At 39.6% G+C, this 23,562-nt stretch overlaps 1 protein-coding gene across 2 annotated transcripts in view; it reads left to right on the top strand.

The window, feature by feature from the left end:
• FMO1 (flavin containing dimethylaniline monoxygenase 1) overlaps nucleotides 1–22,454 on the top strand; it is a 35,994-nt gene extending 13,540 nt beyond the window's left edge. For both annotated transcript variants that reach the window (XM_064370883.1, XM_012444707.3), the window contains 7 exons: nucleotides 1,225–1,413; nucleotides 3,187–3,349; nucleotides 7,027–7,169; nucleotides 9,958–10,157; nucleotides 14,669–15,024; nucleotides 16,089–16,161; nucleotides 18,297–22,454. In XM_064370883.1, coding sequence (XP_064226953.1) covers nucleotides 1,225–1,413; nucleotides 3,187–3,349; nucleotides 7,027–7,169; nucleotides 9,958–10,157; nucleotides 14,669–15,024; nucleotides 16,089–16,161; nucleotides 18,297–18,639 — 1,467 coding nt within the window. In that variant the 3' untranslated portion in view covers nucleotides 18,640–22,454. The remainder of the gene's footprint in view (nucleotides 1–1,224; nucleotides 1,414–3,186; nucleotides 3,350–7,026; nucleotides 7,170–9,957; nucleotides 10,158–14,668; nucleotides 15,025–16,088; nucleotides 16,162–18,296) is intronic.
• The last annotated feature ends 1,108 nt before the right edge of the window (nucleotides 22,455–23,562 follow it).

Raw genomic sequence — 23,562 nt, forward strand, 5'->3', positions numbered from 1 at the left:
TCATCTTGTGAAGAATCCCTGGGTCCATGCTAATGATTTCTATTTCTGTGTCTGTTTTTATTTTTTTTTCCTTAATTCCCTCGTCACCGCCGGGGCTTAGAACACCCACGAGTTGTGCTGTGGCTGGTCCACAACACTCAGAAGTATTTTAGCTGAGTCTGTCTGATGGGTGGGCCACAAATAAGGAGGTTATAATCAACTCTTATCAGTCAATGAGATAAGTAACATTAATTTAAACCACAGTTTATAATGTTTATAATTTTGTTTTCTGTGATTGCTCTATGTTTCATGCCAATACATAAATCTATACGTAACATAGATTCATATCCTTTGCAGAAAAAGAGAAATCCCTCTCTATATGTGAGATTTGTATTCATGTTTCTACTTGTTCACATAAACTAAATAATTTTTATTTCATAGGAAAAAGGAACTATACATATGCAAGATGGTAAATAATGTTAAAATACAAGAACCTTCCCAGTGAAATCAGAATAATCCTCCTTACTACCTACCACCCAAAAGACAGAGGCAATGTACATTAAAGACATTACTAAAACTGCTTATCATTCAACTTTGCAGTAGTCTTATGAGATATTGATATTTGCTAGTTATTTGAGTAAAAACTGGGGTGAGAAATTGGCTAGTGTTATGCCATATACACAGTTGTCCAATCTGGAAACCTCTGACTGCTTCCTCTCTCAATCCCTAAATCTAATTGGTTTTGCAATCCTATGTATTCAACCTTACTACCATCTCACAAATCTCACCTTACTGGGTTCCAGCTGTCATTGCCTCGACTCATGCCCTTATTAGCAATCAAGTGGATTTGTGTTTTAGGCTCCTAGCTAGCCTTCTTCCTTCCTTCTCAGCCCTCTCTAATTCATCTTTTGTAGAACCAGAATTCTCTTTCCAAAATTTAATATGAATCACTTCTATATTTAGAACATTCAGTAGATTGCCATAACCTTCCTGTAAAATCCAAATTCCTTAACTTCAGATAAAAGATCCTTCATAATCTGAACCATCTTCTCCATAATCATTTCAAGAATACCCCATGAAACCAAATTGTCCATCATCCAAATAAATACTACTTCCTGATTCTCATGTATTTCCATATTCTCCCGTGTTTGGCAATGATATTGCATGCATGTGGACAGACAAGTTCTTTCCAGGCTTATCTGTAAGCATGCAATGAATGTTCATGTGTGTGCACTGTTGGTACAGGAACATGTTGAAGAAGGCAGAGCCAGTCTCTACGAGTCTGTGGTTTCCAACAGCTGCAAGGAGATGTCTTGTTACTCAGACTTTCCATTCCCAGAAGATTATCCAAACTATGTGCCAAATTCTCAATTTCTGGAATATCTCAAAATGTATGCAAACCACTTCAACCTTCTGAAACACATTCAATTCAAGGTAAGACACAAAACATCAGTTAGTAGTCAGAAAGTATTTTCCTACCTATTTTCTCCTCTCTCTCTAGCCTAGCCCTGGTCTCTGTAGATGAGACACTAAACTGGCAATATTAATGACACCTGGCTGGATTTATTTTCTCCTTATACTCACTCCCCACTTTAAGTAAATCTGGAGGTGGGGTGGATGCTTTGTGTAAAGATTCACATGTATAAAATTTTGGTTTGCAATACTTACATCCAAGTATCTTAGGGGACCTAAAAAATATTAAGCCACATTCTTTTTTGTAGAGATGGGGTTTTGCCATGGTGCCCAGGCTCCATACTTGTTATTTTTATGATTAAAAATAAATTTATTTTGAAAGATTTTAAACTGAAAATTTACTTTTAGAAAAGATAGTTGTAATACAAATGTAGAAACACAATAAGCATTTCAAATAATATAAACCAAATAGTGAACCCATTAAGAGGAACTTAAGAATGAAAGAGACAAGTTGTAAAATATCTACAATATAATCCTATTTTTATTTTTTAAAATGTACATACACATATTTATTTTATATGTATAGTAAAGAGATAAATATGCAAACTGTTAACAGTATTTATCTCTCAGGATTGGAGTTGGGAGATGAAGAAATAACTTCCATTTTTTTTTTTTTGAGACGGAGTTTCACTCTTGTTACCCAGGCTGGAGTGCAATGGCGCGATCTCAGCTCACTGCAACATCCGCCTCCCGGGTTCAGGCAATTCTCCTGCCTCAGCCTCCTGAGTAGCTGGGATTACAGGCACGCACCACCGTGCCCAGCTAATTTTTTGTATTTTTAGTAGAGACGGGGTTTCACCATGTTGACCAGGATGGTCTCGATCTCTCGACCTTGTGATCCGCCCGCCTCGGCCTCCCAAAGTGCTGGGATTGCAGGCGTGAGCCACCACGCCCAGCATAACTTCCATTTTATACTTTTATATTTTTGTATTGTTGGAAAAACATTTTATATACATGTATTACTTTTGTGATGGAAGACTAATATAAATAGAACAAAGAAATAAAAGAAAATGACAGCAAAAAAAAAAAAGAAGCCTATATTCTTTAAAAACTTTAAAAAGGAATGAAAAATAGCAAAGCTTCTTGGTCAGTGAATAATTTATCCTTTTAAATTTGACTTGTCTGAGATTTATTGTACATATATTTCTTGAACCAAAGCCCAGTAATCATGGACACGTATGTACTCAATAAGAAGAAAAAATAGATTCTTTGAAATGTGAACCACTCTCAAAAATTCAAGCCATAATGTTAGCACTTTTTAACTGCTTTCTAGTTCTGGAAAAACGTCAGCAACATACTCCATAAAACCTCATAAGCTAATATACCCTGGACAAATTCATGTTTTCAATTATATCTTATCTATGTCTCTGTCAAAGAAATTGTTGTTAGAGAGACAGCTCTGTGAGAAATAAAGTTGCATAACAGAAAGAATAATGAAAAAGGCATCAGAAACTTTGGTTCTAATTCTGATTCTATCACTTTCTGTGAGAATTTGAGCAAATTACTTAAAATTTTTGGATGCCACCGCTTGTCTTAGATAGTTCTCTAAGCTTAGAGTACTTCCATCTAGGGAATCATGATTAGTCTGGTGACCTGATTAGGTTCCTAGGGTTATACTTATTAATTATGTTTATTCTGTGTACTACAACTTTTAAAATGTCAATGATACATCAACTGGCAAGCCCTTAATGGAATATTGACAACAGCTAATCATATCTGTGATTTCTTTTTCAGACCAAAGTCTGCAGTGTAGCAAAATGCTCAGATTTTACTGTCTCTGGCCAATGGGAGGTTGTCACTCTGCACAAAGAGAAGCAAGAGTCAGCCATCTTTGATGCTGTCATGGTCTGCACTGGTTTTCTTACTAACCCTTATTTGCCACTGGACTCATTTCCAGGTACAGCATTTTCTGCAACTAACTTTTAAGTTTTCTCATGGGAGCCATTCTGATGCTTGATTAGTCTGGGAATGAACTCCTATGGCTGTTCCATTAAATAGTTAAAGTTGAGAGGTAACAGGAGTTTGTTTGTTTTTCTTTTTCTTTTCTTTCTTATTTATTTATTTTTTGAGACGGAGTTTCACTCTTGCTGCCCAGGCTGGAGTGCAATGGTACAATCTCAGCTCACCGCAACTCCGCCTCCTGGGTTCAAGTGATTATCCTGCCTCTGTTTGTTTGCTTTTCTAACTAGCATCTTCTGGCCAGTTTTTTTGGCTTTCATTTGTTCCAAACGATCTATGAATACAGAAGAACAAAATGGATAGCATTATAAGCAGTTTTGTGTCTTACTAAGATTCAGTGTCCCTTAAGTGACTGGAATCACTCAGAAAGTCTTCTAAGACATGGGATGCTTACACAAGTCGCTAGCCTTAGCGGTAGGTACACATTGCCAAAGTTGAGTTTAGAGGCCACAAAAGTCAAACTGTACATAAAGAAAAAAGTAATTTTTTGACTTGTTTCTTTTATGTCAGTGATAGCAATTAGATTAGAGGTTTATAGCACTGGGTCAATAGTCAAGAGGGAGCTTAGTCTTGGGAGACAAGTTAAGACATCTTTGGATCTTAGTTTCTTTATCTGCCTTTTGCAACCATGGTCACGTTAATCTATGCCAAATTTTAACTGGATTTTAATTCAATGGAACAGAAAATGTAATGGTTTGGTTTATTTCATCTGTAACAAGCATTCAAAACATTGAAACTTTTCTCCAAGTCATCTAAAGATTGCCTAGAATGGCTGGGCGTGGTGGCTCACACCTATAACCCCAGCACTTTGGAGGCCAAAGCACATGGATCACGATGTCAGGAGTTCAAGACTAGCTGGGCCAACATGGTGAAACCCCATCTTTACTAAAAATACAAAAATTAGCTGGGCATGGTGGTGGGCGCCTGTAATCCCAGCTACTTGGGAGGCGGGAGAATTGCTTGAACCTGGGAGGTGGAGTTTGCAGTGAGCTGAGATCATGCCACTGTACTCTAACCTAGGTGACAGAGCAAGACTCCATCTGAAAAAAAAAAAAAGATTTTTCTAGAACAATTCCAAGAGGTATCTTACAATAAATTTATGAACACCCAGTAGTCCTGGATCTGCCCCCTGAGGTCACTCAGATCAGCTTATATTAGGGTAAAGCATATCCTGAAAATTGTCAGAGAATAAAATCATTGAATTGGAAAGAACGAAGTTCAGTATTCTTCCCAATGCAGAAAATTACTTTTCAACAATTATGAGAAAGACTCAATAGCCTCTTCTTGAACCCATTCAATGATGGACTCTCATCATTACAGAACACAACCCAATTTTTTGTCATTCTTGCCTGCAGAGCAAGGCTCTGAGCAGCCATCCACTCCAAATTTCCAGGAAGGAGTACCTAGTCACTGCAAGAATCCAGAAAGTTCCATGGCACAAGGAATAAACTATATTCATTCAGCATTTACAGTATATTGCACTAGGTGCTAAGAATATAGAGGTGAATAAGGCAACAAGTAACCTGTATTGGAGGAATGAATAGAGAGATTTATGGAGTCCAGTAGGGAAATCACAGTCTACATATGACCTGGAGTGATTCCAATACTGTACACATATACCTCTCATAGTCCTGGATTTGCCTCTGGAAGTAACACAAGTTCACATCAGATTAAAATAATAAAGCATGCCTAAAAGTAATTGAGCCAATATGCTCAGCTTGAGTAGAGGAGGTAGGGACCCAGCAGGTATGAATTCTAGCATTTACAACCACCTAGCTGATAGTCTTGAGTCTCCTACTTAACCTTTTTAAGCCTCTATTTTTTCACCCACAAATTGAAAGGCTTGAATTACTTTAACCAACAGTATACATCACAAATCAAGCAAGAAGAGCTCTATAAGACTTATAATCTTTCTTAAAACCCATCTTATCAACCACTACCAATTTAAAATCCCTGACTAAATGATTAAGTAGACTTTGAGCTCTAAAATTCTGTGATTTTAGACTTGAAAAGGAGTTCTCCCAACCTCACTATCTGCTGACTTAGAGCAGACTTGCTTAGAAGGAACAGACTCCTTGGGGTTGTTGTTAGCTGGCATAAAAATTCAAATTCACTGAAGACATATTAAAATATGTATCACAAGCTCTAGAAGCAATTCCAAAGAAGGTACTCTAAAAAGTCTAAGTAAAAATATAGGTATCAGAGTTAGAATAAACGTGTAATTTCCCAAGATGACTACTTTTATCATGCACATATATACATTCTGATATTTACCTTTTTTCTTTTTTATAATTTTTTTTTCTTAGATAAGACATTCTGCTACTTACTAACACAGCCACATTTACCTAATGTAAGTTCTTACTGTGTCTTCCTGTAAGAGAAAGTATTAGTCTGTTAAGATACAGCCACAGTCTCATTTTTGTCCATTTGCGACCCCCGCCTCCCAAAAAAAACCTATCCAAAGAGAATCTAAAATAACATGAAATTCAGAGATAATTCTATGTTTCTACTTAGGCTTTTCCAGCTCTCCCTTCTCACCAGTTCTCTGATCCATATTGGGTTCCTGTGCTGAGTAAATATTGGAATTTGGTTGCATCCTTGCTAAATACCAAATGTTCTGTGTTGTGATTAGGTTTTAACTTGGATTCGTGTTTGATTTCTACTGATTCAAGGTGAGCTAAAGAGCCACCAGGCCTTGTAAGGCTACTTCCCACAAGTATATATGTTTTTTCCCCTGAGAATCTAGAGATCTTATCACCTTTTTTTTTTAGGAAAAATGAAGTTCTTTGTTCAGCACAGATTACTTCTGATTATGTCATGTGGTCTTAAGAGTATTTCCTGCTTAAGTTATTGCTGTTAAAAAAAAAAGAGTATTTTCAAACATTCTCCATTCATGTGATGTTTCAATAAGATTCAGCATCATTGCCTAAGATACCCTATTGAGTTAACCCAGTAGATTGAATCCTGGTGTAACCGACATAATTCCTTTTTCTCTGAGCCAACTCTAGCCAACCCAGCAAACTTAGCTTGAGTTACAGTCAGTCACCAAGGTGAACTATCAGTGAACTTCCCCAACTCACATGAAACTTTGTGAATAGGGACAACATTTTATCTTATTCCCCCCATACTATCTAGCACAGCTCCAGGCACATAACAGACATTAAAAAAAAAAACCTTTTCTGAAAAGAGATACTGATTCACACTTCCTTTAAGCTTCTTTGACCTTGCTCCTTGCTTATGAAAAGTTTATAAAAATCAAGTATGAATAAATAGAATATAATATCCTGTTGACTTTTATCAACCTTAAAATGATAATGACCTCTTATACTTTTGCTTGATATGTCTTTATGTCACAGTATTTCAGCTTAGTAGTTAATTATCTAGTAAGTAAAACTGGAGACCAATCTAGTGAGATAGAGTAATAACCCCCATTAAATAATTACCTGCCAATGTCTTATAGAGTCATGTATTCATATTTCAGATTTTCTCAAACTTGAGAATACTCGTAAAAATGACCAAAACTATCTGTCAAAAGAATGTTATCAACTGAAAAATATTTGTTTCATTCACTGATCCTATAAATTCTCTATTTCACTTCTCTTTTATTTTCTATAGGTATTAATGCTTTTAAAGGCCAGTACTTTCACAGCCGGCAATATAAGCATCCTGATATATTTAAGGACAAGAGAGTCCTTGTGATTGGAATGGGAAATTCTGGCACAGACATTGCTGTGGAGGCCAGCCACCTGGCGAAAAAGGTACCATTCCTGATGTTACTGGGTGAAGAGCTGTGTCTTAAGATGCATGCCTCAAGCAAATGGTGTTTGACACCATGATAAATGTCAAAGGAATAAAATGCCTCACACACACACGACAGATTGCTAAAGAATTTAATTTTTTCTGAATGCTCACAGATTTTACTATGAATTCCGATTGTTCACCTTTCCTCCCAAAACCAACTTCTCTGACTTCTTTTTACTTTTTTTTTTTTTTTTTTTGGTCAGTCATCCAACAAGAGCTACGGGACATATTTCTTCTCTACTCAGTCCCATAATTCAGAAAGTTCTACCAACTTTTTCCTGCTACTATTTCCCATTTGCCCCTTCCTCTCCTTATTTATTACCAACACCCTCATCAGGTCCATACCACCTCACACTGAGGCTATTGCATTGTCCTCCTAATAATAATTGCAGAAATAGTTAATATTTATTAGGATTACTTTGTGGCAGGTACTGCACTAAATGCATTTTTACTCTATTACTTTAACCAATCATCAAAACAAGCCACTGACATAGGTACTGTTAGTATCCTTGACACACATGAGGAAACCAGGCTTAGAGAAGCTGAAGAACCTGCCTAAAATCTAATCACTAGCAGGTGGCAGAGCCAGTTCTCAAACCCAAGTCTCTTTGACTCAAAGCCTACATTCCCGACTATCCTCTTCTACCTCCTACTTCCAGGTCTTCCGGGCTTCTCAAGGGTTTTGCTCTGCATTTTATTTTTGCCTTGTACCCCTACCCACAGGTCACCCCCACCCGCAACAAGCCATCTAGACCCCAACTACCAACAAAACAAATCCTCAGAAAAGTCTTCTCTTGTTCTAGCACTCTCATGCTTAAAAAACCTCTAATTACTCTCTTTACCTGAAAAAAATAAATTGCAGATGTAGTAGCTCTGCATCATAGAGTTTTCTATAATCTGGTCCAAATCTGCCATTTTAATTTTAACTTCTGTTTCCTGTACCATAATCAACCGTCGCACTTTCCAGCTCCTGTGTCCTCAGTTCCCCTTTGCTCACGCTACCACTCTCTTCTCCAGAGCCCCTTCCTCTTCTATTACAATCTACCTGTACATTCTCAGATATCTCACTCCAACATGAAGTGATCGATCCCTATTCAGAATTTATGCAATATGTGATGTTTCAATAAGATTCTGAGGGGTAATTTGCACCCCTCAGTCATCACTTTTAAATTTTTAATATTGCAAGTTACCTTTTATCATATGTATCTTCTTTTCACCTATGCTGGAAACTCATTGAAGGCCATTCAGCTAACTAATATATACTAGTTGCTGGCTTCTGATGTGCCAAACATTGTGCCAGGTTCTGGAGATACACTGGCAAACACAACAACAAAATCAAGATACCCACAGTCATGGAGCTTATAGTTGTGGGAAAAACAGATGCCAAATAAATAAGTGTAAATAATTAAACCAATAATTTTAGAAGTGAAAACAGCTGTCAAGAAAAAAGGTTGGGAGTGTGTAACATTGATAGCCCTTTTCCAGACCTTCAAAAAAAGACTCAATGATTGATTTATTCATTGAAAGATTGTATTTTGGTTTTGTTTGTTGTTTGTTTTTATAGAAACAGGTTTTTGCCATGCTGGCCAGGCTAGTCTCAAACTCCTGGCCTCAAGTGAGCCACCCGCCTCAGCCTTTGCCCAAAGTACTGGGATTATAGACATGAGCCACTATGCCTGGTCCATTGACTGACTGATTGATTGATTGACTGAAACTTAGCAATTAGGTGGCATTACCCTAAAGGAAGAGAAAGGAGGCCCTGAAACAAATATTAACAAAGGCCCATCCACTGTGACCACCACATGTGCATATTATTATTTCTGTTTCTCTAATTGTTCAGAAATGTCTTCAATCAGAAAACATGCTTTGACTTACATCTTATCATTTATATATTAACAAAGAAACTCCCCGTAACTTAGAAGATAATTCGTATCTAGCAAAATGTTGCATTCAATTCTGCATCATGATATAGAGAGATAGGTTTAGTGTAAAATGCCTCATGTCAGAACCACTGATGTATCTGTAGTTCTTGCCACTGCATTTCCAGTGTTGTATATTCAGCTCCATTATGAGGCCAAAGAAAATATATAACACAAACTCTCACACTGGGTCCTCAGTGATCATGCCCTAGTTTGGTGGGGGAAGAAACAATCGTTAAATCAGCTGTTTTGTAGCAGCAAAGTAACAGATTGCTTAACTAATTGTTTACTTTGTAAACAATTGTACAGGTAACTACTTATTGTGTAAGTACTAAAACTATTAGCTTCATGAACTCAGTCAACTGGTAAATTCAATCAGCCAATGTTAAAAAGAACAAACACCAAAAGTAATTGTAGTACTGAATTTTACTGTCATAAGCCAATGGTTTGCATTGAAACTCTGTAGACAGCTTTGATACTGCCATGCCCCGTTCTTACTGCCTACAATTACAGTGAGCACACAAGGTAGCAATCATTGTTTTCTTACATAGACTTTAAGGTCCCTACTGTTTGCTACAGGCTGGCAGATAATAAGTATTCAATAATATGTCTTAAGGCATTTTAACACTCCAGATACTCCGAATCCTAATTCAAAAGGATTGACTTTAAAATAGAAGTTAGACGAACCAAGACTATCTTGTCAGGGATGTATTTTGAAAGTGGCAGACTTTTCAGTGCCTTTCCATTCATGACACTTGAATCTCTGGCAGAACCAGCCAACCCTGTTCACAATGTCAAATGAAAGGATGTCTTTAATTGCTTCCAGGTGTTCCTCAGCACCACCGGAGGGGCATGGGTGATCAGCCGAATCTTTGACTCAGGCTACCCATGGGACATGGTGTTCACGACACGATTTCAGAACATGTTGAGAAATTCTCTCCCAACTCCAATTGTGACTTGGTTGATGGCACGAAAGATAAACAACTGGCTCAATCATGCAAATTATGGCTTAATGCCAGATGACAGGTAAATATAATGTGACTGCCAAGGGCTTTTAGGAAGAAGGAGCCTCTGCCTTTCCAGCAGTCGGTACAAGCCAGGCAGTACCACGGTAACATGGCTGAATGTGTTGGAACACTCGATACAAAGTTGCTTGATAATAACTGTTCTTAAGTGCTCAGAAAGTGAAATTATGTATTTCACCTTGTCAGCAACACTGACAAGTAATACTTAATACTTGTCATACTTAATACTTAATACTTAATAATAATATTAAGTATTATTATAATAATCCTTTTATTATGGAGAAACTGAAATAGCAAAATTTAGCCATTTACCCAAGCTCATTGAATAGTAAGTGAACCTGTGACCTTGGCAAGTTACTTGAGCCTCAGCTATATAGCAACCAAAAGAGAATGATTTGTCTACGATTTTGTTGACAAAAGAAACACACTTGCCTAGTTTCACTGTGTGGGAAAAACTGAATCCTTTAGTTGCCCCTCACCATTGTAGCAGGAGCGGCCGAGAGAAACAGAGCTCCCGAATACCGAATGGGGAAGGAAAGGGTTTATTACAGCCGGGAGCTGAAGAATAATTTGTCCAAACTCAGCTCATCTAACAAAGGAAGCTTCTGCCTTTATATAGACAGGCTTATACTTTAGATATTACTCATGGAAGAATCTTAGGTTTACAGCCTTAGAAATCACATATGAAAGGGTTTCGGTTTACAGCTTCAGGAATCACATATGAAAACTTTGGTTTATAGTTTTAGGACTCACATGTGAAAAGGTTTCAGGTTTGATCTTGTTTTAAGTAAAAACAGTGTCTTCCAGAGAGTTTCCCCAAGACCAAGCCTGCCACCTACAGGAAGGAGATTCAGGAGGCACCAGCGGGCCTGCTTTCTCTTCTATTGAGATGCACAGTGGATGACAGAGGGGGGAGGGAATCCCAGATGCCTGGGCCTCCTTCCTCACCCCCCACTTTGAGACCCTCACCACTCTATAACATTAGTGAGAGGTCTCACTCTTATTCTTACTTTTAGATCCTCTGAAGAAACTGATTGATAATGTTTTATATAATATACTTGTGATATCATTTTTCTGGTCTATTACAGCAGTAAAGTATTTCTCAGCCATTTAAAGGAACAAGGGGGGAAGCAGGGGAATAGTCAACAAACACCCATTATTGTTAGTACACTGATGATGAAGGTTTTTAATCCTCTCAAGGCTGAGGACCAACCTTTAAACAAGGACTTAGCATTGAATTTATGCCATACCTGCACAGGCATGTGTGCTAGTTTGGTTATATTCTTAACTGCATGACCCTGGTCGGTTATATGTAGGCAACAGTTGCTTAGTTTGAATTTTTCACAGACTCTTCTTTCAACTGCTAGCAGATAATCTAGGGCCAGCTGGTTCTGATAAATTGCATTCCTCATTTGAGTTTCTTGTTGGACTAAAAGGGACAGAGCTTTGCCAGTTTTATTGTATTTCCAAAATAGAAGTCCAGTATTCCCATGAGCCATCCTCCACCCATGTGGCCGGCCCATAATACTCAATAGTTCTCTCCAGTGGCCACTCATCATCTGTGCATTCTCTTATTTTTAGGTTTTTCTCCCTAGCGGAGTAGACTGGATACCCTAACAGCTCACTCATCTTAACAGACAATAGGAAGAAAGAGGCTTAATGATGTCTATGACACAGCTACCTGTCCATCTCCCGGATTACACACCTTATACTGAGTACCATTATATAAACAGGTTCCCTTCTGTGTCCCTGTACATTTATAAGAACTGTAGAACAAAAGAATGGCAGTAACTTTTATGTCATACCTGGTGTACATACTGAGGGTATTCTTTAAAATTAATGTTCCTACTGTACAAGTCCAAATATCAAGAAGAACAAGTCCCACGATGAATTTCCTCATGCTTCGGCTGTGGGTGGAATAGCCAGCTTCTGGGATGTGGCTGGAGCAAGGCTTGTTGTCCTTTTTAAGGTGATTCTGCAGTCCTTGCCTTGGTCCAAGTCTCAGCTGCTGCTAGTTTTTACATGGCTGTGGTGGATTCAGGCTGGGATTCCCTCTACCTTCACGGCTGTGGGAGTGGTCAGGATCAGGTCTGAGGTCCTTTCCATTGTGGCTTTAGAGGGCCTGTACTCCCATCCTTTATCCACACATGATCACCTCGTGAGAAAGGGTGAACTGGGGAGAAAAAGGCTTACAGGACACTTGTTATTTATTCAGGTTCAAGTCTCCTGAGCAATTCTCCCTAGAGCTAATAACTAGCATCCTAACTCAATCTCTCCACACTCCCGAGGAGTTCCTGGTAGTGCCCGGAGCAGGGAGGGGGCCTATGATATAAGACTTCATAGGGGAATATCCTCTTTTTTTAAAGGGGGTACATCTAATTTTGAATAACACCAAGGGAAGTGCCTGCACTCACTCTGATCTTGTTTCCTGATACACTTTCCCTAAGCTATTTTTGATGGTCCGGTCTATTTTTTTCCACTTTTCCGGAACTCCGAGGGCAATAGGCAGTGTGCAGTTTTTAAAGTAATACCCAAGGCTATTGCTGTTTTTCCAGACTAAATCCGCCACAAATGCTGGTCCGTTGTCTGATCCGATGCACAGTGGCAGTCCAAACCTAGGGATAAGATCTCGAAGCAGCACAAGGGTCACTTCATGGGCCTTTTTCTTTGTACAGTGCTCTATGTACTTGGAGAGTCAGAAAGGCATATCGCAAATCAGTGTATTTACAACCTTATTCTTACTTAGCTCTAGGGCTCAAGTCAGAGCCATGAGTTCAGTCTTCTGAGCCGAGGTGCTTTGCGGCAGTGACTTGGCTTCAATTACAATGTCCAGAATTGCCACTGCATAGCCTGCACACCTTTCTCCTCGTGGATTAATAAAACTGCCCCCATCCACATACAACTCCCAGTCTACTACTGTCCATGGCTGATCCCGAAGATCAGGCCTGCTGGAATAGACTGAGCTCAAGACTTCAACACAGTTGTGTTCAACCGGGCCCTCTAACATCGGGAGCAAAGTGTCAGGGTTTAAGGTGTTGCAGACCTCAATGGCAATGCAGAGATTTTTACTTTAGCAGGCCCAGGTATTTGGCAGGCCTACCAATGAGGTCTTTTGATGTTCATTAGAGTCACCACTGTGTGGGGTGCTTTGATATTTAAATTCTTCCCAGAGTTGAAGCTAGAATCTTTAATTGCCATTTCTATTTTTTTTTTTTTTTTTGACCTATACAGCATGAAAAGGCTTTGTTAAATTGGCTAGCCCCAAAGCCAAGGCTGACAGAAGTTTTGCTTTTAGTTTCTGCCCTATTCAAAGGGTTTCTAGTCTTCCCTACCCTTTGTCACTTTGTGTAAGGGTTTGTCCAGTACTGCCAAGTCTGGAAGTCCACAATTTACAAAACCCACAGCTCCCAGCAGCTCTCTCACCTGCCTTTTAGTCTCAGGTTCTGGCAGGTTGCAAAGCGGCTTGCTTTCTCTCTGCTTTCGGATGATGAGCCTCAGATATTGCATTTGCTTTTTGGCAAATCTGGGCTTTCTTTTTAGACACTTTATACCCACAGTCTTCCAGGTGCTGAAGTAAGGCATCTGCTTGCACACCTGACTGCTGTGGGGTGTCACAATAGAAGGTTATCAGCATATGGGGGCAGCATGCAAGCGAGAAACTTCTGGGGGGCAGTCACGGGCTGATGCCTCCCCAAGGATGATGAGAGAGTTTCTGAGCCCCTGGGAAGCTGGGTCCAGGTGTATTGACTGGTTACACCTGCTTCTGGGCTTCTCCCATTGAAATGCAAATAGTTTTTGACCAGTAGTTTCCCCAAGACCAAGCCTGCCACCTACAGGAAGGAGATTCAGGAGGTACCAGCTGGCCTGCTCTCTGTTCTGTTGAGATGCACTGTGGATGACAGAGCGGGAAGGGAATCCCAGATGCCTGGGTCTCCTTCCTCACCATCTCTCTAATGGCAGAGGCTTCTTCCCTTTGTCAAGCAAGATTGACCTTGGCTCCAAAAATGGCTCAGCTTATACAAGATCAACTCACCAGGTGTTTGTCTCATGATTCCAAAGGTAGAGCCAGAAAAACATGATTCTGCCCTTGTTTCTTTAAAATACATGCATGTTTCCCGTACACAACTGCTTCCTAGGAAAAGAGAATAGATCTTTCAGAAGTTCTCAACAAATCTAGAAGTCCTTGGTTTCCCTTGTAGCCCTTCAGCTCTCAGCCCTCTCTAGATTGACACTGATAGATAAATGCTGAAAATCAGCAAGAGAAACAGAAGCTAGAGAAGGTGCTGGCTTCCTCCTCAGGCTTCCAAACTCTAGTAAATGGCAAGCATATTTTATAATCCTTCTCGAATGTTCATGAATCCCCTTCCACTGAAGTAACGTCTCCCAAGACGTGCAGCAATTCTTGTCCAACCAAGGAGAGAGCCCCAGAATGACAGAGGAAGGTAAGGAGAAGAGAGAGCTGACAGCATTGTTCACAGACAGGTCTCTTCCCTATCCATGTTTTTTGTTTAGGACTCAGCTGAAAGAGTTTGTGCTAAATGATGAGCTACCAGGCCGTATTATCACTGGGAAAGTGTTCATCAGGCCAAGCATAAAAGAGGTAAAGGAAAACTCTGTCATATTTAACAACACTTCAAAGGAGGAGCCTATTGATATCATTGTCTTTGCCACTGGATACACATTTGCTTTCCCGTTCCTTGATGAATCTGTAGTGAAAGTTGAAGATGGCCAGGCCTCGCTATACAAGTATATCTTCCCTGCACATCTGCAAAAGTCAACCCTAGCCATTATTGGCCTCATCAAACCCTTGGGTTCCATGATACCCACAGGAGAAACACAAGCTCGGTGGGCTGTTCGAGTCCTGAAAGGTAAGTGTAAGAAATAGCAGGGCATGTGTTTTTGGTTTGCCATGATTCTTTTTTTTTTTTTTGAGATGGAGTCTCGCTCTTGTTACCCAGTCTGGAGTGCAATGGCGCGATCTCGGCTCACCGCAACCTCCGCCTCCTGGGTTCAAGCAATTCTCCTGCCTCAGCCTCCTGAGTAGCTGGGATTACAGGCATGCGCCACCATGCCCAGCTAATTTTTTGTATTTTTAGTAGAGACGGGGTTTCACCATGTTGACCAGGATGGTCTCGATCTCTTGACCTCGTGATCCACCCGCCTCGGCCTCCCAAAGTGCTGGGATTACAGGCGTGAGCCACCGCGCCCGGCTGCCATGATTCTACATACTGGAAATATTCAGACTATTATCCAGCTCCTATTTAAAACAACAGAATCTTTAAAAGCAGGATGCATTCCATTGTTTGCTGCATTATACTGTCATAATGATTTACCAGCATAAATGGTATATGAGGGGTCAAAAATATAGGCTGTATCTATGTCTACCACTTTTTTTTCTTTTTTCTTTTTAAGAGACAGGGTCTCACTATGTTGACCAGACTCGTGTGTGGTGGCTATTCATAGGCATGATCATAGATTACTGCAGCCTGAAACTCCTGGTCTTAAGCAATCCTCCCACCTCAGCCTCCTGAGTAGCTGAGACTACAGACGGGCACCCTGTACCCAGCTACCTATTATTTTGACTGAAACAAAGTGACAGTTAACAGTTCTGTCAGTTGACTGAATCAACTGCTTCAATCAAAATTTTTAAACACAAGCAACTGAGTGACAAAATTCAGCCAAACTAGTTGTAAGATTCTGCCATATCAAATAACTAGTGAGATGATCAGATGTTTATCTTTTCAGCTGATGGCATTATTACCAGGAGCATACAAACAGTCATGTCAGGCTGCTAACATTTTTGCCAGAAGGATCAATGAGTAGCCAGTACTAGACATGAAAGGAGGGCTGTAGTAAAGCATCTTTATCTATAAGTCAACAGCTAGACCTAAACTTAAATTGCATTTTTGGATTTTTTTTTTTAATCCTACAGGTGTAAATAAGTTACCATCACCAAGTGTCATGATAGAGGAAGTTAATGCAAGAAAAGAAAACAAGCCCGGTTGGTAAGTTAAGTGTTTATGCACCCTTTTTTAATTATAATTGAAATTGGTAAAAACAATAGCAGAGAGATGGAAGTTACATTGGAGAAAAAAGGAGTCATCTGAGACTTAGAAGAAAAATGCTAGGAGAGCCTATTTAAGAAGAGAAGGGAAAGGGGAATTTAGAATTTTCCTAGACCATCCTGGCCAACATGGTGAAACCCCATCTCTACTAAAAGTACAAAAAAATTAGCCGGGCGTAGTGGTGCATGCTTGTTGTCCCAGCTACTTGGGAGGCTGAGGCAGGAGAATTGCTTGAAACTGGAAAATGGAAGTTGCAGTGAGCTGGGATTGTGCCACTGCACTCCAGACTGGTGATAGAGTGAGACTCTGTCTCAAAAAAAAAAACAAAAAAAACAGAACTTTTAGTGTCCCCAAAGTCATCACTTCAGCTAATGGTTTTCTAGCATCACATAGAGTTTTTATTCCAAGCCAAGTACTACATATTAACCCTAATATACCAGGTACATTATTCCATACCTTATCCATAATTAGCAGGCAAGCAATAGTACCTATTTACTCTGACACTAGAAGTGTCTGCTCATTCATTCATTGAACAGGTCTTTATCAGCTCTATTGTTTTTATTCAGATTGTTGCTTTTGCTTTTTATTTTCAATTGGCTGGGAAAAAGGAAGAAGAAGAAAAATAAGATTTTGTGATATGTGAAAAAGTATATGAAATGGAAACCATATTGGCCATAAATAAAATTTTATTAGAACACAGCCATGTTTATTCATTTACGTACTGTCAATGGCTGTTTTTGTGTTACAGCACCAAAGTTGTTTAGCAGTTGAGATAGAAACCATAATGCAGCTCTCAAAGCCTAAGGCATTAACTGTCTGGCCTTTTTCAGAATAAAGTTTGTTGACCACTTCTCTATGGGAAAGGTTTTCACTCGTGCTGTGCTCTGTGGCTACCACTCAAGGCCACAGATAATGGAAGGCTGATGGCCAGCAAAGTAAAGAGCCTTGGCCCTCCCCTTTCACTCTCAATCCAACCAAAACATTTCTGATTGTATCCACTTTATTGTTTTATCTGTTCATCTATTTCTGGGTTTTATATAAATTTTCACTTGAATTAAAGGTTCTGTGGGGGAAAAAAACCAGCAAGTTTTAAAATCATTGCATCTAAGGAAATTATTATGACTCTCTTATTCATACATATTCCCAAACTTCAAGGGTTGATCTATCCTTGTCAAAGTATCAAACTCCAAAACAATAATAGCATTTTAGATGTTTCTTCTTTATCCTCAACCTGGGATATGATTTGATCTTCATTATGGAACTCCAGTGTAATAGATAACTAATTATAACTTATATAATGTAAATCTTCTTGTCACACAGGCCAGCAAACAATTTTGGGGGCCAGGTGCAGTGGCTCATGCCTGTAATCCCAGCACTTTGGGAGGCTAAGGCGGGAGGATCACTTGAGCTCAGGACTTTGAGACCAGCCTGGACAACATAGCAAGTCCCCATCCCTACCAAAAAAAAAAAAAAAGTTATCCAGGCATGGTGGCACATGCCTGTAGTCCCACCTATTCAGGAGGCTGAGCCAGGAGGATCACTTGAGCTGAGGAGTTCAAGGTTGCAGTCAGCTATGATCATGCCACTGCACTCCAGCCTGGGTGATAGAGCAAGGCCCTGTCTCAGAAAGAAAGAAGAAAGAAAGAAAGAAAGAAAAGATTGATTAATCAGCATTTCAGGGAATTTTGCCCTATGGATTTTTGTGGCTTTTCACATTATACAAATCACTGGATGTATTGTTACTGAATAATGGAATTTTATAAAGATTTAGAAATTTTAAAATATATTTTCTTCTAGAAATTGCTAATTATTTTACAAAAGAACTAAGATGTACTATGAGCATTCAGAGCACCCATTGAAACCCATACGTATAAAGTTTCTTTTGAAAAGACACATCTTGATTTAAGAAACAGAAGGAGACCATTAGATAGCTAGGGAAATAAAGGGGAAAATGCAGAAACCATCCCAAATTCTACAGCAGTATTTGTTTGCTTTGGGTACTTTTACTTGTTCTAAGATTATCATTATTAATTTTTTTTGTCTTCACCTTTTCCCCCAATCTTCCTTTTATAAAGGTTTGGCTTGTGCTATTGCAAGGCTTTACAAGCAGATTATATCACATACATAGATGAACTCCTGACCTATATCAATGCAAAACCCAACCTGTTCTCTATGCTCCTAACGGATCCACACCTGGCTCTGACCATCTTCTTCGGCCCATGCTCACCATACCAGTTCCGCTTGACTGGCCCAGGAAAATGGGAAGGAGCCAGAAATGCCATCATGACCCAGTGGGACCGAACATTCAAGGTCACCAAAGCTCGAATTGTACAAGAGTCTCCATCTCCCTTTGAAAGTTTTCTTAAACTCTTCAGCTTTCTGGCTTTGCTTGTGGCTATTTTTCTGATTTTCCTATGAGTAAAAGATTTCCTAAATGGCAGATGCACAGAGTAGATTTACAGTGCTCCAATTCCTCTCTTATGGCAATACTGCCTTCACAGTTATAAACCATATCCGAAAAGTGAAGGCCACCCTGTCGCTTCCCTGGCTGGCCCCAGGGCTACCACTGGTATTCCTGAGCCTCTCCCAGCTCCACTTATGTCTAATGCTAGAGAATGGTAACTAAGATTTCTGTGCATTTGAAGGTTGTTGGAAAGTTACAGGTTCATTTTAGAAACAAAGCTGTTCTTCGGGCCGGGTGCGGTGGCTCATGCCTGTATTCCCAGCACTTTGGGAGGCCAAAGCAGGTGGATCACGAGGTCAAAAGATCGAGACCATCCTGGTCAACATGGTGAAACCCAGTCTCTACTAAAAATACAAAAAATTAGCTGGGCATGGTGGCGCGTGCCTGTAATCCCAGCTACTCAGGAGGCTGAGGCAGGAGAATTGCCTGAACCCAGGAGGCGGAGGTTGCGGTGAGCTGAGATCACACCATTGCACTCCAGGCTGGGTAACAAGAGCGAAACTCCATCTCAAAAAAAAAAAAGAAAGAAAGAAAGAAAGAAAGCTGTTCTTGACAGCACTCTGAGCCACCATACCTCTTTCCCATGTAAACTATTTTCATAGATCTCAACTAAAACCCCTTACTTCACAAAAGATTGTGTTGTGCTGAAATGGTGCTCTTATAGTATTGGCTTATTAAAAGCAAAAAAGAAACCTAGAAATTGATTGTTTCAAGTGGTTTTTTGTTCTCTTATTAAAGGTTGGGAAAAGAGAGAAGAAGATGGGGAGCCTATGAATAAAGCCCATAAAAGGATAGGGGGTCCAATGAGTTAGGTTGAGAGTTTCCCAAAGGACTGTACCTGCCTGGAACTGCTCATTCCTCCAGAACACTCTTTATGACAAAGCTGGTACTCCAGCTGGCCTCCCAAAGACCCAGATCAGATTCCACACAAAACCATCACTTCGATGGGCTCTTAGAGCCAGCCTCCAGCAGCCAAAGGAAAAAACCCACCTGCTCAAATCCTGCTTCACAGCCCTGCTATAAGAGACAAATGGAGCTGCCTCCCTTTAAAGAGTCAGTGAGAACCAACTAAATTCAACTGGAATTTGTTAGATAAAGAGCACAGCCAAGAAACCTTTAATAGAGAGAAAGCAGGGAGAGGAAAAAAAGGAAAGAAAAAGAGGAACAAAAGCAAACATGTCAAAAGCAGCAGTTTTTGACAAAACTAGACCCAGCCTATCTCAGTTATATCTGATGAAGATATGACTCATAGCCAGGAAAGGCTTTGCTTCACTTCACCTCGTGGCTTATATGGAAAACCCTGTGAGTAAACTGCCTCACGGAGAGGTCCATGATTTGGATGCAGGGACAAGAGTCAAACACTGTGGAGTCAGGAAAGAGTGAGCTCTGTAGGGCAAGTACAGATACAGATCATTTCTCCCCAACTTTGGTTGGCTCTGCCAACTCCTCAGTATTGTTCCATTTCTTACTTTTCCTTGTGACCTATTTCACTCTTACCATAGAAACTCATGGTGAAGAATTTCCCTGAATGCATACAATCTAGATTACTCCTAAAAATGCTTTTCTCTCCATTGAAACAAAGCTGATATTTTAACTTTCCTCATGAAGCTGGCTGGGGGGAAGTTTAGTGCCCAAGGTGAAATAGGGCAGGATAAACTCCCCAGGCCCTAGTGGCAAATCATGACGCAAGCGGGTACCTGAACCTAATCATGTCTACTGTAGGGGAGACTGAATATACATATGGACAATGACCAGACCATCTACAGCAATAGATTTCTAACCCACAACCCCTGCAGCAATTAGCTCAGAACAGTCAGGACTTGGTTAATGAGTGCCAGCTTCTCTACTTGTCGCCCCTGCTTCCAACTCAGGAGCGACCAAAAAAAAACCAAATAAGTTTCCCAAACCAGTTCCATATGATGTCTTGTTTCTAGTTAACCCATCTCCATCTTCCCCACGCCAGCAACCACCAATGAGAGTACCTGAAGCCTTCTCTTTCTTTCACTATAAACATACACAAACACACACACGAAACCTCCCCTGCTGCCTTTGAATCTGCGCCAAACATTAGTGGTGGTACCAGTAAAAAACACGTGTTATGTAAAGACTACAGAAATAATGCTGCATGTTTTATACTATTTTAAAATTAATAAAATTCCAATTGTTATCTCACTTAATCCTCACAATAATGATGTGATTGGGAAGACGACTGTAATACATACACAATTTGACAAGAAAACTCAGACAAGTAGATGTCAATTGATTTGTCCCAGGTAACAGGTAAAATGTGGCTGAGTCAGAACACGGGTTTTCAGAACATACATCTCCGGCTCTTTACCATTTAAGCTCACAGCCTCCAATGTTCAAATGACTTCAGAAACCTTAGTAGTGATATCGCAAAAGTCGTATTACAAGAATGTTACTCCATGAATGTATCTTTCGGTCTCTCTCTCTTTCCTACTCTCCCTGTGAGTGTGTGTGGGCCTGTCTGCCTGTCAGTCTGTCATGCCATGCCTAGAATTTCCTCTTTTCCTTTATATACACCTTTAATTTCTGAATCCATGGGTCTGAATCTCCACAAGCATCTTTGTCCCTGTTTATCCCTCCCTTTTTTTTCCTGACCATGGCTATGCTAGGCCTATTCTAAGACCGTACTTTAGAACAGACTCGATAGAAATGTTTCTCATTTCTAGTCTAGAAATTATTCCATACACGCTACTGAAAAAAGTATCATTTTTTCCATTCAAAAAAAAAATTGAGTGAATTCTCATAAATCTAGGAAAATAGGAAATATGTACAACATTTTGATGTTACTTGCTCTGTTTCTTGCACACTATTTACATTAGAAGAGCTTCTGAGGCATTTCATCTCAGAGTAATTTTACATTTTCTGAAATTATTTTTTAATGTCTCTTAATAGTATCGTCTTAAGTTATCTATCTTCTCATGTACCAATGCTCTGGGTCTTTCAACATGACCCATCATGTGGAGATACTTGGAGAAACAAGCCCAGTGCTTAGGAGTGAGGGCTCTGCCACTTACTAGCTATGTGACCTTGAGCAAGTCATTTACTTTTCCTAAGCCACAGTTTTGCCTTCTATAACATAGAAGTTATAGAAGTTATTTTCTGAGGATTTGTTTTGCCTCATAAGGGTGTTATGAGGACTAAATGGCGTGATCCACATGAAATACTTAGCATAAATATGTACAAGGTATATGTTCAACAAATGATAGCTATTATTACTATGTTACCTAAGCACGATGTATGTTTTATTGCCTGATTTATTTTTTCTAGGTTATAGGTCTAGTTCCTCATAGGGCATTTACACCACAGTATGTCACAGGCTTCTCAAATGCAGTATGCCCCAAATTAACCTCGTTAGTTTCCCGAACAGTTCCCTTACTTAACTGCTGATGTCATCATACTTATCCTCTGTAGGGAAATGATTAATTTCCATGAATAATTACACATAGATTAAGGATATTAATGGAGTTATCTGATTTTTATTCTATGGTAACTATTTTATAATAGCAATGCAAAACAATTCTTGTCTATAGACACGTAGATAACTTCCAGCAGAAGTCTAATTGGTGTCCCTTCCCCACTGTGCAAAAAGCTAGTTTCCCCTCCATTTGCACATTCGCTTCAACATTCCTGATCTATACATGTGTATCTTTTCTTTGAAGTTTCTTTTGAACTGATTGTAACATCTTACCAATTTCCTTTTTAATAACAAGTGAAATAAAATCTCTAACATGTATCTATCTTATATTTGTATGAATCCTAATTTTACCTTTTTTGAAAATTACCTTTTAACACCCCTTCCAAGGAATAGCAGTACTATTTACCGATAGTTATGTTTCCACTGAAACACATCACCTTTGACACTGACCGTCACACCTCCTATCCAACAGTCTATGAGCCTTATCCCATATGTCTCTAACACAGAGCAAAGACCACTGCGGTACCAAGTGCAAACACATAGGCTGTGGAGTCAGGTGGCCGGAGTTGAATCCTACTTTGCTGCACAACCTTGGGCTAGTTAATTAATGTCTTCTAGCTTAGCTCCTTTATCTGTAAAATACGGGAGTAACACTTTGGCATTGCCGTAGGGGGAATTAATGAAGATAATACGTGCAAAGCATTTAGCCTGGTGCCTGGCATGTGGTGAGCACTCACCTAAAGGTAACTATTAATATCTCACAGACTCATCTGTCCCTTACCCACCCTCCTTTCTCACTGGCTAGTTTAGACCCATTTAATTTCCTGACTAGGTTACTGCTCCCTGGCTTCCCTGGTCACCATACCACCATTTAGTCCCTCTACCCCTGTCTCCTTGCTTTCTCCAGAATAATTTGTGGGTGCTGCCATTCTCAGAAGCAGTCAAAGAGGAGATTAAAAATAAAGAGCTTCTTGGGCCGGGAGTGGTGGCTCACGCCTGTAATCCCAGCACTTTCGGAGGTCGAGGTGGGTGGATCATGAGGTCGGGAGATCGAGACTGTCCTGGCCAACATGGTGAAACACCACCTCTAAAAAAAATTAAAATAATAAATAAATAAATAAAGAGCTTCTCATGTTCTCCTAACCCCAGTGTCACTGTCTCAATCACTGCTTCCCAATTTAGGAAGTTTCATGTGGGGACTGTAGACAAATGAGAAAAACAACACCATTTAGGGTTGTCCTGACCCTCATGAGATAGAATACATTATTATTTTAAAATAGTCTAACTTGAGAGCACTTTGATTAAAAATGAACAAAATCTGCATTTAATTCTTTTGCTGCCAAAAAAAAAAGAACTTGATTAGACATTTTAAAGTGGTCCTAAATATTTTAAGCTAAAAGGGAAAATATGAGATCACCTTCTATTATTGAGCAAA

Source organism: Aotus nancymaae, unplaced genomic scaffold (genome assembly GCF_030222135.1).
Source record: "Aotus nancymaae isolate 86718 unplaced genomic scaffold, 86718_ANA_hifiasm-v0.15.2.pri h1tg000108l, whole genome shotgun sequence".
Lineage (NCBI taxonomy): Eukaryota > Metazoa > Chordata > Mammalia > Primates > Aotidae > Aotus > Aotus nancymaae.